At 48.1% G+C, this 17646-nt stretch overlaps 1 protein-coding gene across 8 annotated transcripts in view; it reads right to left on the reverse strand.

Moving 5' to 3' along the window:
• The window catches only part of DDHD1 (DDHD domain containing 1), a 97926-nt gene that overhangs the window by 70004 nt on the left and 10276 nt on the right, over positions 1–17646 (reverse strand). For all 8 annotated transcript variants that reach the window (XM_068254669.1, XM_068254664.1, XM_068254667.1 and 5 more), the window contains exon 2: positions 1294–1467. In XM_068254669.1, coding sequence (XP_068110770.1) covers positions 1294–1467 — 174 coding nt within the window. The remainder of the gene's footprint in view (positions 1–1293; positions 1468–17646) is intronic.

The following is a 17646-nucleotide window of genomic DNA, read 5'->3' on the forward strand; positions in this document are numbered from 1 at the left end:
AGGCGTCACTCTTCAGATTAAAGGATACCCGAACTGACATGTGACATGATGAGGTAGACATGTGTATGTACAGTGCCTAGCACACAAATAACTAGGCTGTGTTCCTTTTTTTCTTTCTCTGCCTGAAAGAGTTAAATATCAGGTATGTAAGTGGCTGACTCAGTCCTGACTCAGACAGGAAGTGACTACAGTGTGACCCTCACTGATAAGAAATTCCCCTTTTTTTATCTTTTTCTTGCTCTCAGAAGCCATTTTCTGCTAGGAAAGGGTTTTATAGTTGGAATTTCTTATCAGTGAGGGTCACACTGTAGTCACTTCCTGGACTGAGTCAGGACTGAGTCAGCCACTTACATACCTGATATTTAACTCTTTCAGGCAGAGTAAAGAAAAATAGGAACACAGCCTAGTTATTTGTGTGCTAGGCACTGTACATACACAGGTCTACCTCATCATGTCACGTCACCTCGGGTATCCTTTAAGTCTGACAGTGATGGCTAGGGATGATCAATGAGATGCAAATCACTCAGAGTTTATGCAGGATTATGTAAACTTTGTATGCAAATTCAAGCAGCTTCAAAATGGACCAATCGAGTTCCACCAAGGTTTAAATTCAGTTTTCTCCCCAGGCTCTTTTAGCCGGGTGCGCCACCCGGCTAGTTTTGGTGACCACCCGGCTGTCAGCGACCCACTTCCTCCTATGGTGTGAACATAGTTGCGCACAGAGGCACCAGCCCTGCATTCTCATCTCGTCCCACCCGGCTACTTTTTCATGCCACCCGGCTGGGAAAAAAATTCTGGGGAGAACAGTGAAATTGATCGGTTCATTTTACATAATCCTGCACGAACTTGCATTGGCATCTCCTGGATCATCCCTAGTGATTGCTGCCGGCCTCATCCTCCGCGCCACATAATATAAATATTACATGAGCGACTTTGGGATTGCTGTAGTGGCACAGTGGCTGGATGTGGTCCAACACAGCATCGCCCAATGTGGATCATCTTCAGTCCCACGCTGCACAGAGTAATATTATTATGCTGGCACACCTGGGAGCGGAGCTACAGCATGGAAGGTGGTGTTGCCCCCCCCCCCCCCCCCTCAGGTCTCCCGCCCCTTCCTCCCACACTAAGCTGCTTCCATTGGCCGACAGTCACATGATCAGTGGCCACCCAATCTCGTGATGATGTGATGGAGCATGCCTGGTGAGAGCTCCTAGGAGATCCCCTTCAGCCCAGTGCTTCCTGGTCAGGTGATTAGCTATTAGTAAGGGGAGGGGGAGGGGGAAGATCTCTCACCATCCTTGTGGTCTATAGGCTTGGCCACTTCCAGGTCGAAGTTGTCGTGCATCTGCTGGCCCCGGAAGCACTTCAGATGTTCCTGTTCAATCAGGTTACTTTCATCTTCGTCCAACGGCTGCCAGGTGCCATCGATGAACCACTGACCGCGCATCACCGGGATCTTATCCGCTTCTGAAAGACAACGGAGCGAGATGATAGACCAGAGAAAATGGGTAACGATAAAGTTATCCCGTACAGGCGATTTACTACTGCTGCGAAGAAATAATTATAGGCTATCTCAGATAAAAAGTATCCCTCTAGTTATTATTATTATAGATTTAGGGCAGTGATGGCTAACCTTGGCCCTCCAGCTGTGACAAAACTACAAATCCCATCATGCCTCTGCCTCCCCGAGTTATGCTTAGAGCTGAGTATTGCAATGCCTCATGGGACTTGTAGTTCCACCACAGCGGGAGTGCCAAGGTTAGCCATCACTGATTTACGGCCTATTTCCACTAATAATTCATCAGTTTTTTCTGGATCCAGATTTCTGGATGTGGCAGCATATTCTGTGACGCTGTACAAACTAAGAAACAAACATGGGGTACGGAGCAATACAGACAATATATACGAAACACAGAGTTGGTGCAAAATACAAAATTGATAATGACAGTGACAAAATTAATATGAATTCATGTGTAACAAAACCCCAGACACAAAAGGGTGAGAGAGCCCTGCCCTTGTGAGCTTACAATCTAAAAGAATTGGGGGAACAAGAGGTGGGGTGTTATACAATAAGCATACCTAGAGGCAGTGTGTTTTAGATTATTTGGTAGGAACTAGGAAGTACAACTTGGTCAGAGGTCAAAAAGGTGAACTGGCCTAAAGTGAACCAGAGACGAAGAACCCTCATGTATTTTACCATATATATCAGTGGGAACATTAGAGAAAACACCTACCATGCTTTCTGTTTCATTTTGCACTGCTCAGCTTGTTTCTTATCAGACCTGATAAAATCCTCGACTGAGCATGCAGTCTGGTTTTTCTAGAATGACTCAGCTATAATGATTCCTGAGCAGAGCCAGCAGGGGGCAGGCTTGGACTTGAAAAGACAGGAGAGAACACAGACTGAGCTATAAATATTCCTGAGCAAAGCCAGACTGAGGGCTGGTGCACACCGAGCGGGTTTTTTTGGCGTTTTTGCAGCTCACTTAAGGTATAGCGTATGCTTGTCGGAAAAAGTGAGTTAGCCCTAGCCCCTGAACAAGCATGCAGCAGATCAGGCGTTTCTGACATTAGCAGAGCTGCCGGGCAACTGGTACTGTTTAAAAGGAAATAAATATGGCAGCCTCCATACCCCTCTCACCTCAGGTTCCCTTTAAAGAAAAAAAACTGCCCCAGGGTCATTTTGAAAGTCACATATCCGGTCTTGGATTACCTCCAGTCTCGGGGTGTCACCCAGGGAGTGTTTAAAAAACAAGTACACCCAGGTCTGAGCAAAACAAATTGTAATAGCAAGCAGGATGAAAGCTAGACAGCCGGTGATTGAGCCAACATATCTGATCCATTCACTTTCAATCGATTTCATGCAGTTTATCGATGAGAAGTCTGATTGGGCGAGCTGGAAAATCTCTGCATGAGGGTGGGGGGGGGGGGGATGTTGGAAAATGGAAGGCCATGTAGTCTCTCACTGCCTAACTTATGGCATTGGACCTGAAAGCATCACAAAGAACCATTTTGGTGATCAGATTTGCAGGTGCGTCCAAGCCTTGAACTTTACACTGCGTACATCATATACAGTGCGGGGTGTGACTGCCGGAGGCAAAACCAGAGCTCAGCACTGCCGTTCACAAATAGTCTGTGACACGCAAGACAAACTGGGAGATATTCATTACATGGAGCAAATACAACCAATTTCAATGGCAAATCGGAAGAGTCACATTTCCCACACAACTGTGAAACCAGCTGCCCGGCCGTCATAGTATACAAATCCTGCAATGTCTCTCCAGGATAATGGCAGCCGGATAGAATTACAGTCTGGAATAATATAAAAACCTGTCTCTATTTTCCTCATTGCCGATAGAGTCATCCTACCTGCCTGTAACCTAAAGTAAGGACACCCCAAAAAAAGAAAAGTAACTGGTATTGTTCGAAAGGAAATAAATATGGCAGCCTCCACATGCTTTTCACTTCAGTTGTCTTTTAAAAATTCTGCAGCAGACCTCTACCGATCTCTTTATGGGTTCACACTTATCAGATACGTTTCAATGCTGTCCATAACCAGCGCAGCGATCCCGGACGATGCAGCACCACAGACAGACCAGATGCGTCGGCTAATTTACAAGTGATCAGAAATCGTATTGTGATGCCACGTCTGCCCGGGGACTGCACTGCCTTTACCCCACGCAGGTCCCAGGTGACAGAGATTATCTATCTAATAGATGAGGTGGGCGGCGACATGCTGTGGCAGCGGAGTTTAAAGGGAACCTAAACTGAGAAGGATATGGATTTTTCCTTTTAAAATAATACCAGTTGCCTGAATCGCCTGCTGATCCTGTGTCTCTAATGCTTTCAGCCACAGCCCCTGAACAAGCATGCAGATCAGGTGCTCTGACTGAAGTCAGACTGGATTAGCTGCATGCTTGTTTCAGGTGTGTGATTCAGCCACTACTGCAGATAAAGAGATCAGCAGGACTGCCAGGCTACTGGTATTGTTTACAAGGAAACATCCATATCCTTCTCAGTTTAGGTTCCCTTTAATACATGGGGCTTGATTCACAAAAGGGTGCTAAATTAGTTAGCACGCCTAAAGCACTTTAGAACGTGCAAAGTTTAGCGTGCTAAGTTAGCGCGCACAAAGTTTAGCGTGCTAAGTTAGCGCGCACAAAGTTTAGCGATGCGCGGTGCGTGCAAAACTTTGCACCTGGTGCGATCAAAACGTCGCAACGGGTGCGCCTAAAACATTGCACGATGCAACGCTTCAGGCACACCCGGTGTAACATTTTAGGCGCACCCGGTGTGACATATTGATCGCACCCGGTGCGACGTTTCGTGCGCACCGCTAAACTTTGCGCACGTTCAATAAAAGCTTTGGGCGTGCTAACTGAGTTGGCACCCTTTTGTGAATGGAGCCCATGGTGTAGTGAGTATAACATTGCAAGTGAGGCAGATGTAAATATTTCAGCCAGCACGGCCGGCCCTGCCTCCCAGGCCTATGTATAAAGCATGAGAGCGGATAAAATGATCCGCAGCTAAAGAGATAAGGCTTAACTCCTAGTAAAGCAGCTCAGAGCTCGGCCACTGCAGGGCAGGCTGTGACCCCGCTGATCTGCTGCTCTGCCCGACACCAACGTGTCAACCAACTGACAAGGTGCAAGCTCCAGGGCTGTCTGCATCACCAGGACCCCGAGAAGCCCGCTACAGAACAAGCATGTCGCTAGGTCCGGGCTTTTATACTGGTTACTAATTAAGGCTAATCAAAAGCACCTCATTTTCATCTCCAATTTACATCCTTTTGTATGGTAAACGACACACAAGCTGTGCATTCCCCCATCGTGCCCCGCCCTGCTACTTTTTCATGCCACCAGCTGGAAAAAGTTTCTGGGGAGAACACTGGTGCCTAAATAAAAAACTGAGATGCTAGAGTAGAGGGAAGCCTTTAAAGGAGTAAACAGTAAAAATATGACAGAACTGACAGGTTTTGGACTAGTCCATCTCCTCATGAGGGATTCTTGGGGTTTTCTTTGGTTTCAAAATAATTTCCTAAACGGCAGTTGCTAAGTCTAACTGACACAATAGTGTACAAGTGAGCAGGGAGGCTGGCTGGTCTCTCACTATTCTGGCAGTTAAACTGCCATTCAGAAAATGCTTCTGAAAACAAAGAAAACCCTGAGAATCCCCCATGCGGGAATGGACTAGTACAAAACCTGTCGGTTCTGATTTTAACTGCTTACTTTTCTTGCTGGCGTGGTCCTTTAAAAGCAGACCTGAAGTCAGAACTTCCTTCTGGCCAGTGCAAAATTTCCGTCCGATAAATAGAACTTTGACTGCACTGCAGTAAAAAAAATAGACTTCTCTTGAGGTTACAGTGCTCGCAGGTCATACCAGCAGGTGGCGCTGTAGATAAAACATTTTCTCTGATCCTCCTGCAGCCTACTTATCCGTGCTCCCATCTGTGTACAAGCGCAGGCGCAAGGACAGCCAATCCCTGAGCAGCAGCATGGAGCGATAGCATGGGCTACAACGCAGGCAGAAGTCATCTATCCCCAGTGCAGTGAGGCTGCGTTCATCAAAGGATATTTTAGCAGAAAATCTATTCGACAAGTTCTTGCTAGTAGATTTGAGGGGGTTCCGGATCGGTGGGCGGCTGTGAGGATGGGGGAAGCCCTTAGATTACTCAGAATGTTCCCTCTACTGAGAAGTGTTTATTTTACTTTTTAAAGAAGAACTCCAGTAAAAATGTAATGTAATAAAAAAAGTGCTTTATTTTTACAATAATTATGTATAAATGATTTAGTCAGTGTTTGCCCATTGTACAAGCTTTCCTCTCCCTGATTTACATTCTGACTTTTATCACATGGTGACATTTTTACTGCTGGCAGATGATGTCAGTGGAAGGAGATGCTGCTCACTTTTTTGGCAGTTGGAAACAGCTGTAATTTCCCACAATGCAAAGTGGTTTACATACAGGAAGCTGTCAGATCCATGGTCCTGCCATCACACTGTGGGAGGAGTTTCACCATAATATCATCCATACAGAGCCCCCTGATGATCAGTTTGGAAAAAGGAAAATAATTCTCATGGGAAAGGGGGTATCAGCTACTGATTGGGGTGAAGTTCAATTCTTGGCTACGGTTTCTCTTTAAAAACTCATGGGTACTCTAATACTACAACTTATAAATGAAAATTGAGGGGGGAAAAATATTCTGTACCAAGGCTGGACCATACAAGCAGTCAAGTAGCCAAAACTTCCTAAACATTACAGCCTGTATGCAATAATCGCGAATGACGCAGTGATGTCACATGTGCCGCACACGCAATACACTGACAACCACATGGGCCGGGAATAAGGATTAAGATTGCGGAGACAGCGGCGGACAGGTAAAGAATGAACTCATCGGCTGCATCTACACTTTGAGGTGGGGGGGGGGGGGGGGCTGGACAAAGTCGGGGGCGGGGGTGTCACACGGCCGATTCACAAAAGATTTAATGCTGAAATTGATCGGGAATCCGCCTGCAGTTTATGGCGGCCAACAGATCTCTCTCCAAACAAGTTCCATCAGAGAGAAATCTGTGTCTTGGTCGGTCAGACGCTACAATTGCTGCTAATGTGTATTTTATATTTATTCCTAAATAACTTGATGAAGACCCGATATGTGCTAGTGTTGTCCCCTACAACTGGTAAGGCCCGGTTCACATTGGATTAGATCGTCCACTCAGGCTAAAGGATCTGATCACGGGGCGATCGGATGATCACAGATATGCAAATTTTTCCGAGTTGATGCAAATTTATGCAATTTTTATGCAAATATACGCAGCTTGAAAATGGAGCAAACAATTTAAACCTGGGATTAAATTGATTCGTCCATTTTTCAAACTGCATATATTTGCATAATTTCAGAAAAATTTGCATCTCATTGATCATCCCTAGTTTTCACTTCGATCCGTGCACCTGAGCGGGCCGGTGAGGGAAGGTCAACTTACCAGGCTTCTGTCTTTCTCCTTGCGTCTCACGTCGCATCTCATGACTACCTCACTTCCTCCTTGCGTCTCACGTCACATGACTACCACACTTCCTCCTCCAACCCAGAAAGAGGAAGTTTGGTAGTCACATGACGCGATGTGGGACGCAATAGGGGAAGACGACAGAAGCCTGGTAAGAAACCCTCCCTCACCTGCCTGCTCAGGTACACAATCCCCCCCCCCCCCCCCTAGAGCCCCACGCCCAGTGGAACGTCCCCACATCCCCTCACCCCCAGTGGATTAGCCCCCCTCACTAGTTTGAAGAAACCAGGGCTGTGAAGTCAGTACAAAAATCATCAAACTCCAGCTCTGACTCAGACTCCTTAGTTTATGAAACCACCGACTCAGACTCCAACTCTGACCGCAGGTACCCAAAATTGCTCCGACTCCAGAGCCCTGGAAGAAACGTTCCATTCTTTTATTGCCCCCAGTGCAGGGCTTCATCTTTCACTTCTGTGCCGCTGGGCTCAGTGGTCCGGAAAAATAGGTGCTGTAGCAAAGTTGTGGTCCGTTCAGCGGAACTTACGCAACAGATCCGTACGAACGGACGCATGTGAACGGTTCCATAGGTTAACATTGGATCCGTTCACATCCATTCCGTTTGTACAGTATCCGTTCCGCTTTTTATTGCTTATGTTAACCGGGCCTTACAGTATATTTTACTGGACTTAATCACATTTTTTCCTTGAATATTTACTGTATTTGTCAACTTTTTACTGAAAATATTTTTAGTACAGAAAAAAACCTTTAGTATCAATAAAGTTTGGATATAGTCAGTGTTCTCCCCGGGCTCTTTTAGCTGGGTGCTCCACCCGGCTAGTTTTGGTGAGCACCCGGCTGTCATCACCTCCCCTCCTCCTATGCTGTAAGAAGAGTTGCGTACAGAAGCACTGGACCTGCATTCTCATCTCGCCCCACCCAGCTATTTTTTCATGCCACCCGGCTACTTTTTCATACCACCCGGCTGGAAACAATTTCTGGGGGGAACACTGATAGTATTATTCAAAAATCGGTTTTCTGATTAGGACGAGAGACTGACGATCCTAGAACTATCAGGCAGGCTCTTGGACTGAGCCGGTTTTGTCCACCCCTGTGCTATACCTTCTCTCTACAGCTTGCTCCACACACTGCACAGCCAGATCAATAGCACAAATATATTGCATTATTGATTTGGCACGTTTTACACGCTCTCTTTACATCAGGGCTGCATTGTGTTTGTCAACAGTGAGGTCGCCGGGTGTCCGCTGTCTAAGGGAGGTCCTAGTGCTGGCATGCTGCCATGGAAACCCTTCCAATCCCGTTCCTGGCGTGGGGGATGTCCTATTGCTGGCATCCTGCAACAGAAGCCCTTCCAATCCCATTCCCGGCGTGAGGGAGGTCCTAGTGCCGACGCCCTGCAACAGAAACCCTTCCAATCACATTCTCGGCATGAGGGAGGTCCTAGTGCCAGCACCCTGCAACGGAAAAACTTCCAATCACATTCTCGGCATGAGGGAGGTCCTAGTGCCAGCACCCTGCAACGGAAATACTTCCAATCACATTCCAGGTGTGAGGGAGGTCCTAGTACCGGCACACTGCAACGGAAACCCTTCCAATCACATTCTCGGCATGAGGGAGGTCCTAGTGCCGCCACACTGCAACGGAAACACTTCCAATCACATTCCCGGCGTGAGGGAGGTCCTAGTGCCGCCACACTGCAACGGAAACACTTCCAATCACATTCCAGGTGTGAGGGAGGTCCTAGAGCCGACGCCCTGCAACGGAAATCCTTCCAATCACATTCCAGGTGTGAGGGAGGTCCTAGAGCCGGCACCCTGCAATGGGAATCCTTCCAATTACATTCCTAGTGTGAGGGGGGTCCTACTGCCGGCACCCTGCAACGGAAACCCTTCCAATCACGTTCCCGGGGTGAAGAAAGTACTACTGCCGGCATGCTGCAATGGAAACCCTTCCAATCATGATCCCAGCGTGAGGGAGGTCCTACTGCCGGCATGCTGCAACAGAAGCCCTTCCAATCACATTCCCAGCATGCTGCAGCGGAAACTCAATCATAATGTAGGCCTAGGCTGATCAGAAACAGGATCGGCATAGCAACCTAGTGGAGAGCAGAGAAATAGCAGCACAGGATCAGACACAGCTCCGGCATAGCAACCTAGTGGAGAGCAGAGAAATAGCAGAACAGGATCAGACACAGCTCCGGCATAGCAGCCTAGTGGTGAGCAGAGAAATAGCAGCAGCAGCACAGGATCAGACACAGCTCCGGCATAGCAGCCTAGTGGTGAGCAGAGAAATAGCAGCAGCAGCAGCACAGGATCAGACACAGCTCCGGCATAGCAGCCTAGTGGAGAGCAGAGAAATAGCAGCACAGGATCAGACACAGCTCCGGCATAGCAGCCTAGTGGTGAGCAGAGAAATAGCAGCAGCACAGGATCAGACACAGCTCGGGCATAGCAGCCTAGTGGAGAGCAGAGAAATGGTAGCAGCACAGGATCAGACATAGCTCCGGCATAGCAGCCTAGTGGTGAGCAGAGAAATAGCAGCAGCAGCAGCACAGGATCAGACACAGCTCCGGCATAGCAGCCTAGTGGAGAGCAGAGAAATAGCAGCAGCAGCAGCACAGGATCAGACACAGCTCCGGCATAGCAGCCTAGTGGTGAGCAGAGAAACAGCAGCACAGGATCAGACACAGCTCGGGCATAGCAGCCTAGTGGTGAGCAGAGAAACAGCAGCACAGGATCAGACATAGCTCCAGCATAGCAGCCTAGTGGAGAGCAGAGAAATAGCAGCAGCACAGGATCAGACACAGCTCCGGCATAGCAGCCTAGTGGTGAGCAGAGAAATAGCAGCAGCACAGGATCAGACACAGCTCCGGCATAGCAACCTAGTGGTGAGCAGAGAAACAGCAGCACAGGATCAGACATAGCTCCGGCATAGCAGCCTAGTGGTGAGCAGAGAAACAGCAGCACAGGATCAGACACAGCTCGGGCATAGCAGCCTAGTGGTGAGCAGAGAAACAGCAGCACAGGATCAGACATAGCTCCAGCATAGCAGCCTAGTGGAGAGCAGAGAAATAGCAGCAGCACAGGATCAGACACAGCTCCGGCATAGCAACCTAGTGGTGAGCAGAGAAACAGCAGCACAGGATCAGACATAGCTCCGGCATAGCAGCCTAGTGGTGAGCAGAGAAACAGCAGCACAGGATCAGACACAGCTCGGGCATAGCAGCCTAGTGGTGAGCAGAGAAACAGCAGCACAGGATCAGACATAGCTCCAGCATAGCAGCCTAGTGGAGAGCAGAGAAATAGCAGCAGCACATGATCAGACACAGCTCCGGCATAGCAGCCTAGTGGTGAGCAGAGAAATAGCAGCAGCACAGGATCAGACACAGCTCCGGCATAGCAACCTAGTGGTGAGCAGAGAAATAGCAGCACAGGATCAGACACAGCTCCGGCATAGCAGCCTAGTGGAGAGCAGAGAAACAGCAGCACAGGATCAGACACAGCTCCGGCATAGCAGCCTAGTGGAGAGCAGAGAAATAGCAGAAAATAACAGTCTGTATTATACTGAAAAAAGTGTCTCTTCAGCTACAAAAAAAAAACCCTCTAAGCTCTGCGCACCAGTAGTATACATGATTCCTCCCATGCTGTGTGAAGCCCTGTTTCTATACCACGCTGACTGGGTAAGAGGATTTTTTTTCTCTTGTTTCTCCTAATAACACATTTTCTTTCCCTTCGTTCTGTAAAAAAAAAAAAAAATCTGCTTACAGGTCCTCTTTAAGCTTCGTCTTTTGTAGGATACCAGCAATTGGATTTCTCTGTAAAAGGGACAGCCTCTGACAGCCCCTATATAGACTGACAGCCCCTATATAGGGAGATCTAATAAACAAGGCCTAATCAATAATTCAATATACATTGCATTATTGATTAGGCTGTACTTCCAGAGCAATCTATGGCTGCATTAGGAATGACAGTTCCTCTTTAAGGTCGCCCACGTGACATCTTGTGACCTCTGCTCCACTATACCAGCTACAGCCAAATTCCCCCGCAAGATGTTACAGAATGTTCCTCCAACTTGCAGAACAAACAGGATGCTCCGGCCTCAGCTGTACAGCGCGACATGTCAATGCACAATACATCACTCACCCCAATACAAGAGGCTCTAGATGTCTTACTTTTATAAAAGACAACCCGAGGTGTGTTTAAAGAATGTTATCTGCATACAGAGGCTGGATCTGCCTATACAGCCCAGCCTCTGTTGCTATCCCAAACCCCACTAAGGTCCCCCTGCACTCTGCAATCCCTCATAAATCGCAGCCATGCTGTGAGGCTGTGTTTACATCTGTAGTGTCAGTCTCAGCTGCTCCCCCGCCTCCTGCATAGCTCCAGTCCCTGCCCCTGTCCCTTCCCTCCAATCAGGAGGGAGGAAAGGGATGCAGGCGGGGACTGGAGTTCTGCAGGAGGCGGGGAGAGCAGGAGACTGACACTATAGAGATAAACACAGCCAGCTCTGACAAGCTGTTTGTCAGCAGCGTGGCTGTGATTTATGAGGGATTGCAGAGTGCAGGGGGACCTTAGGGGGGTTTGGGATAGCAACAGAGGCTGGGCTGTATAGGCAGATCCAGCCTCTGTATGCTGATAATATTCTTCAAACCTACCTCGGGTTCTCTTTAAAGAGCCCCTCCCCAGAACTTTAAAGGCAGCCATACACTGGTCGATTGCCACCAGATCGACCAGCAGATAGATCCCTCTGTGGTCGAATCTGATCAGAGAGGGATCTATTGGCTGCCTTCACTACAAACAGATTTTGAATCGATTTCACTACGAAACCGATTCACAATCTGTGGAGCTGCCGCCTCCCCCAGCATATATTACCTGATCCGGCCGGCGAGAGTCCCCCGGTCCCTGCTGTCTCTTCTCCGCTCTGGGCTCCAGCTTCACTTTCTGTCGGGGGAAGTTTAAACAGTAGAGGGCGCTGTACCCTGTTTAAACTTCCCCCCACAGGAAGTAAGTGAAGCCAGCCAGAGCCGAGCGCGGAGAAGGGACAGCGGGGACACGCGGCAACGGAACAGGTAATGTATATCCGCTAGCGTCGGTCATTCGAACGCCGCTATCGACGCACTCCTGACCCGAGCAAAAATTTTCCGTGCGGACAGATCAACGGGATCGATTTCGGACGGAAACCGGACAGTCGATCAGCGTTTGCGCATCGATTTCACAGCAGATTCGATCACAGTGATCGAATCTGCTGTCTATCGGAGGGAAATCTAGTAAGTGTATGGGCACCTTTAGGGAAGTGAGTGATATGGAGGCTGCCATATTTATTTCCTGTTAAACAATACCAGTTGCCTGGCAGCCCTGCTGATTATTTGGCTGCAGACGTGCCTGAATAACACCAGAAACAAGCATGCAGCTAATCTTGTCAGATCTGACAATGTCAGAAACACCTGATCTGCTGCATGCTTGTTCAGGGGCTATGGCTAAGAGTATTAGAGGATCAGCAGGACAGCCAGGCAACTGGTATTGCTTAAAAGGCAGTAAATACGGCAGCCTCCATATTCCTCTCACTTCAGATGTCCTTTAAAGGGAACCTACACTGAGGACATGGATTTTTCCTTTTAAAAAAATACCAGTTGCCTGACTCTCCTGCTGATCCTATGTAACTAATACTTTCAGCCACAGCCCCTCAACAAGCATGCAGATCAGGTGTTCTTCTGACTGAAGTCAGACTGGATTAGCTGCATGCTTGTTTCAGGCGTGTGATTCACGCTCTACTGCAGCCAAAGACATCAGCAAGACTGCCAGGCAACTGGTATTGTTTAAAAGGAAACAGCCATATCTCTCTGAGTAGGGTTCCTTTTCAAGTGAACCAGAGAAGAAGCACCCTCATGTATTTTAGCATATAGATCAGTGGGCACATTAGAGAAAACACCTACCATGCTTTCTGTTTCATCCTGCACTGCACAGCTTGTTTCTTATCAGACCTGATAAAATCCCAGACTAAGCATTCAGTCTGGCTTTGCTATTATGACTCAGCTATAATGATTCCGGAGCAAAGCCAGACTGAATGCTCAGTTGTTGATTTTATCAGGGCTGATAACAAGCAGGCTAAACAGTGCAGAATGAAACAGAGAGCAGGGTAGGTGTTTTCTCTAATGTTCCCACTGATCTATATGGTAAAATACATGAGGGTGCTTCGTCTCTGGTTCCCTTTAAATACGTGCTGGTAGATTTATCGACAAGGCTGCGCTGTCCACAATATGTTATATATACAAACTGTCCTCCAGACGATAACTGTCCAGAAAAAAAAGATATTCCACACACTCCAGTGGGATCGCTGTCACACTTTTCCAGATAGAAATAACAACAAGGCTGCTGGACTGCGCTCTTCACTTCCTATAACAATACAAAAAAGCACATAGCGTAACTCTGTATACACCGAGTTCACACACCACCCGTGTTTCAGTGAATAAAGTGCAGCACACGTAATCCCACACTCCTCCTTTGGTTCTGCTCACCGGATTTTCACCACCTCAAACAACAGGTGGATCTATCGTTTGAACAAACGGCACATGGCACTTGATCAAAGTCTTCACCTTTTCTTTCATTTGTAAAATTTCCTCAAGTAAAACACAATAGCGTAATACTGTTAATCTTTGCCATACGCCCGCACCCAGACTGCGCACTCACGAGATAGTCTCTTGTAATCATGCACATCAAGTGATCCAACAGCGAGGTCTGCCCGGCATTGGGTGCATGATCGGCGTCCAGATTCCCCGTCCCTCTACGGGGCTACGTCCAGCGCGTCTAACGTTACTACATTGAAGGCAGCTACCGGGATCATGGAGAGCGCGTTAAGTGCAGGAGCTGCAGCCTTGTTGTAATTTAAATACGTGCTGTAGTCAAAACTTGCGATTAGTCAATATGAGGGGGAATTAGACAGGCTAAGCTCCAATTAAAAAAAAAAAATAATAATCTACCCTGACCCCAGTACAGAAGTTCCCCATCAGGCGTGGCCCGATGACATTTCCATCACGCTGTACTGGTCGGCTGGCGGCGTACGAGGACAGGGGATGGGCGGCTTGCCTCGTCCTTTGTGTCTTAGAGCATTCCCGTTCTTCTCGCAGGCTTCAGAAGTCTGAGTGCTCCCGAAGAAGGGCTCCTCCCGTCCTGCGCATGCGCAGTACAAAGCCGCTCATCTTCGCGAGCACTTCGGCAGGTGGGCCCCTCAACACCCACTAGGCCCCAGGCACCTGTCTAGGTTGCCTGGTGGATGATCCTGCTCTGCCCAGAGCCTTCCCGTTCTATAGGGAAGTTTCTGTTTTGTGTTTTTTTCCACTTCAGGTTTTCCTTAAAGAGGACCTGAAGACTCTGGGAAAAAAAATAATAAAAAAAAACAACACACACACACACACACTTACCTGGGGCTTCTACCAGCCCTCTACATATATCCTGTGCCCACAGCGTTAGCAAACGAACCTCCAGTCCCCCGCCACAGTTCTGTTTCTTTACCGCTGACTTACTAACCGACGGCCACTGTGCCTGCTCGCATCGCAAGAAAACCTTGTACTGCGCCTGTTCGGGACATTTCCTGGCGACAAAAGCGGAAAGCGAGGACGTGCACCGCATGGGCAGCGGAGGCGCAGTGGCCCGCCAAACAAAACAATAGTGCATGGCGTCAAAGGAACCAGAGGATCATTTTGCTGCGGCAAGGGCACACGATGTCTGTAGAGAGCTGGTAGAAGCCCCAGGTAAGTTAAACTCCTAATTTTTTTTTTTAATTAAATCTTACAGGTTTCCTTTAACTACTTTAGCCTTTAGGACGTATCTGCTATATCCAAAAGGCTGCTGCTGCATGCTCCTGCGGCCGATCGTACGCGGAGGTCAATGAATGGGAATGCAGTTAATATGCATGTCAAGAGGGTATATTACGATTATTTTTTTTAATTATAAGCTTGTAAATAATTATGACACAAAACTGAAAAATTGCACCTTTATTTCCAAATAAAATATTGGCGCCATACATTGTGATAGGGACATAATTTAAATGGTGTAATAATCGGGACAAATGGGCAAATAAAATGTGGATTTATGGTAGCATGTATTATTTTAAAGCTATACTGGCCGAAAACTGAGAAATTATGTATTTTTTTATTTTTTTCATAATATTACCGGTAAAATGCATTTAGAAAAAAAATAATTCCTAGCAAAATGTACCCCCAAAAGAAAGCCCAATTGGTGGTGGCAAAAAAACAAGATATGATCAATTCATTATGAAAAGTAGTGATAAAGTTATTGGTGAATGAATGGGAGGTGAAAATTGCTCGAATGCATAAGGTGAAAAAACACTGAAGGCTGAACTGGTTAAAAACCCCATTGCAAATGAGCCTGATCACTTGGGTTCCCTGGTATGCTCCGACCGTGGTGAAGCAACTATGACCCGATCCTCTGTACCCATCGATTTAGGGTTTTGCGCTTCTTTAAACCGCCTGCTCATCTCCTGCTCATTGGAAAATCACTGGATTATGACCTAATCCCTGAACAATGAGCTCAGAGCGCTCAGGCTTGGCAACATGGAGAGCCGGCAAAGGTCATGTTACAGCAGCGCTGAGTGACTCCGGCACCTTGTGCTCAGGTGACGAGCACCACAGCTGCCGTTAATTAAAAGCACAAAATCTCTGGAGGCTGCTGACTAACAAGAAAAGCGTCACATAGATGACTTGCAGGAAAAACGGATGTCACTGAAGGCTACAGACATTTACGTTCATCTGTCAAAAGAGAGCAACCTTAACACTGCCACGCCTGCAAATGTGCGCAAGTATACAGCACACTGCCACGGCTGCAAATGTGCACAAGAATACAGCACACTGCCACGGCTGCAAATGTGCACAAGAATACAGCACACTGCCACGCCTGCAAATGTGCACAAGAATACAGCACACTGCCACGCCTGCAAATGTGCACAAGAATACAGCACACTGCCACGCCTGCAAATGTGCACAAGAATACAGCACGCTGCCACGCCTGCAAATGTGCACAAGAATACAGCACGCTGCCACGCCTGCAAATGTGCGAAAGAATACAGCACACTGCCACGCCTGCAAATGTGCGCAAAAATACAGCACGCTGCCACGCCTGCAAATGTGCACAAGAATACAGCACGCTGCCGAGCCTGCAAATGTGCACAAGAATACAGCACACTGCCACGCCTGCAAATGTGCGCAAGAATACAGCACACTGCCACGCCTGCAAATGTGCGCAAGAATACAGCACACTGCCACGCCTGCAAATGTGCGCAAGAATACAGCACACTGTCACGCCTGCAAATGTGCGCAAGAAACCAGCCCACTGCAAAGCCTGCAAATGTGCGCAAGAGTACAGCACGCTGCCATGCCTGCAAATGTGCGCAAGAATACAGCACACTGCCGAGCCTGCAAATGTGCGCAAGAATACAGCACACTGTCACGCCTGCAAATGTGCGCAAGAAACCAGCCCACTGCAAAGCCTGCAAATGTGCACAAGAGTACAGCACACTGCCACGCCTGCAAATGTGCGCAAGAATACAGCACACTGCCCCGCCTGCAAATGTGCGCAAGAATACAGCACACTGCCCCGCCTGCAAATGTGCGCAAGAATACAGCACGCTGCCACGCCTGCAAATGTGCGCAAGAATACAGCAGATCAGGTGTTTGACAAGATTAGCTGCATGCTTATTTCCGGGGTGATTCAGACACTACTGCAGCCAAATAGATCAGGAGTGTTGCCAGGCAACTGGCATTGTTTAAATATTAAAGAAAATAAGCATGGCAGTTCTCCATATTCTTCTTGCTTCAGGTACCCTTTAACCTCCCTGGCGGTAGGATTCTTTATTGTTTTAGGGTCATGTGCTTTTAGACCCTAAAAGCAGGAAACCATTACACTCCCACAGAGATCTGCAGCAGCCCTGTACATTACTCACCTCCCCGCGATCCAGCGCTGCAATTCTCCCTGCATCCTTCGGGTGGCGCTCTACCCCATGGTGAGATATCCGTCTGCAGTCATGAGACAAACGGAGATGTCACCCGAGGAATTGACAAATCGCTGCACACTATGTCACCGACACGGGAGAAATCTACAATGACAAATGCTGCACGCTATGTTACAGACAGAGGAGGAATCCGCAATGACAATCGTTGCATGGTATGTCACAGCATGCCGCAGACGGAGATAAGGAATCCACAATGATAATTGCTGCATGGTATGTCACAGCATGCCACAGACTGAGATAAGGAATCCACAATGACAATCGCTGCATGGTATGTCACAGCATGCCACAGACTGAGATAAGGAATCCACAATGACAAATCGCTGCATGGTATGTCACAGCATGCCGCAGACTGAGATAAGGAATCCACAATGATAATTGCTGCATGGTATAGGTCCGTACACACGCCGGACTTTAGGCAACGACGGGTCCGTCGTTGCCTCCCGCTGGGTGGGCGTGCCAGCGACAGTCCGGTGTGTGTACGCTCTGTCGTCAGACTGATACGGCTGTTTCTGAGCGATCCGCCGGGCGGATCGCTCAGAAGCAGCCGTATCAGTCTGACGACAGAGCGTACACACGCCGGACTGTCGCTGGCACGCCCACCCAGCG

This window comes from Hyperolius riggenbachi, chromosome 9 (genome assembly GCF_040937935.1).
Source record: "Hyperolius riggenbachi isolate aHypRig1 chromosome 9, aHypRig1.pri, whole genome shotgun sequence".
Taxonomy (NCBI): domain Eukaryota; kingdom Metazoa; phylum Chordata; class Amphibia; order Anura; family Hyperoliidae; genus Hyperolius; species Hyperolius riggenbachi.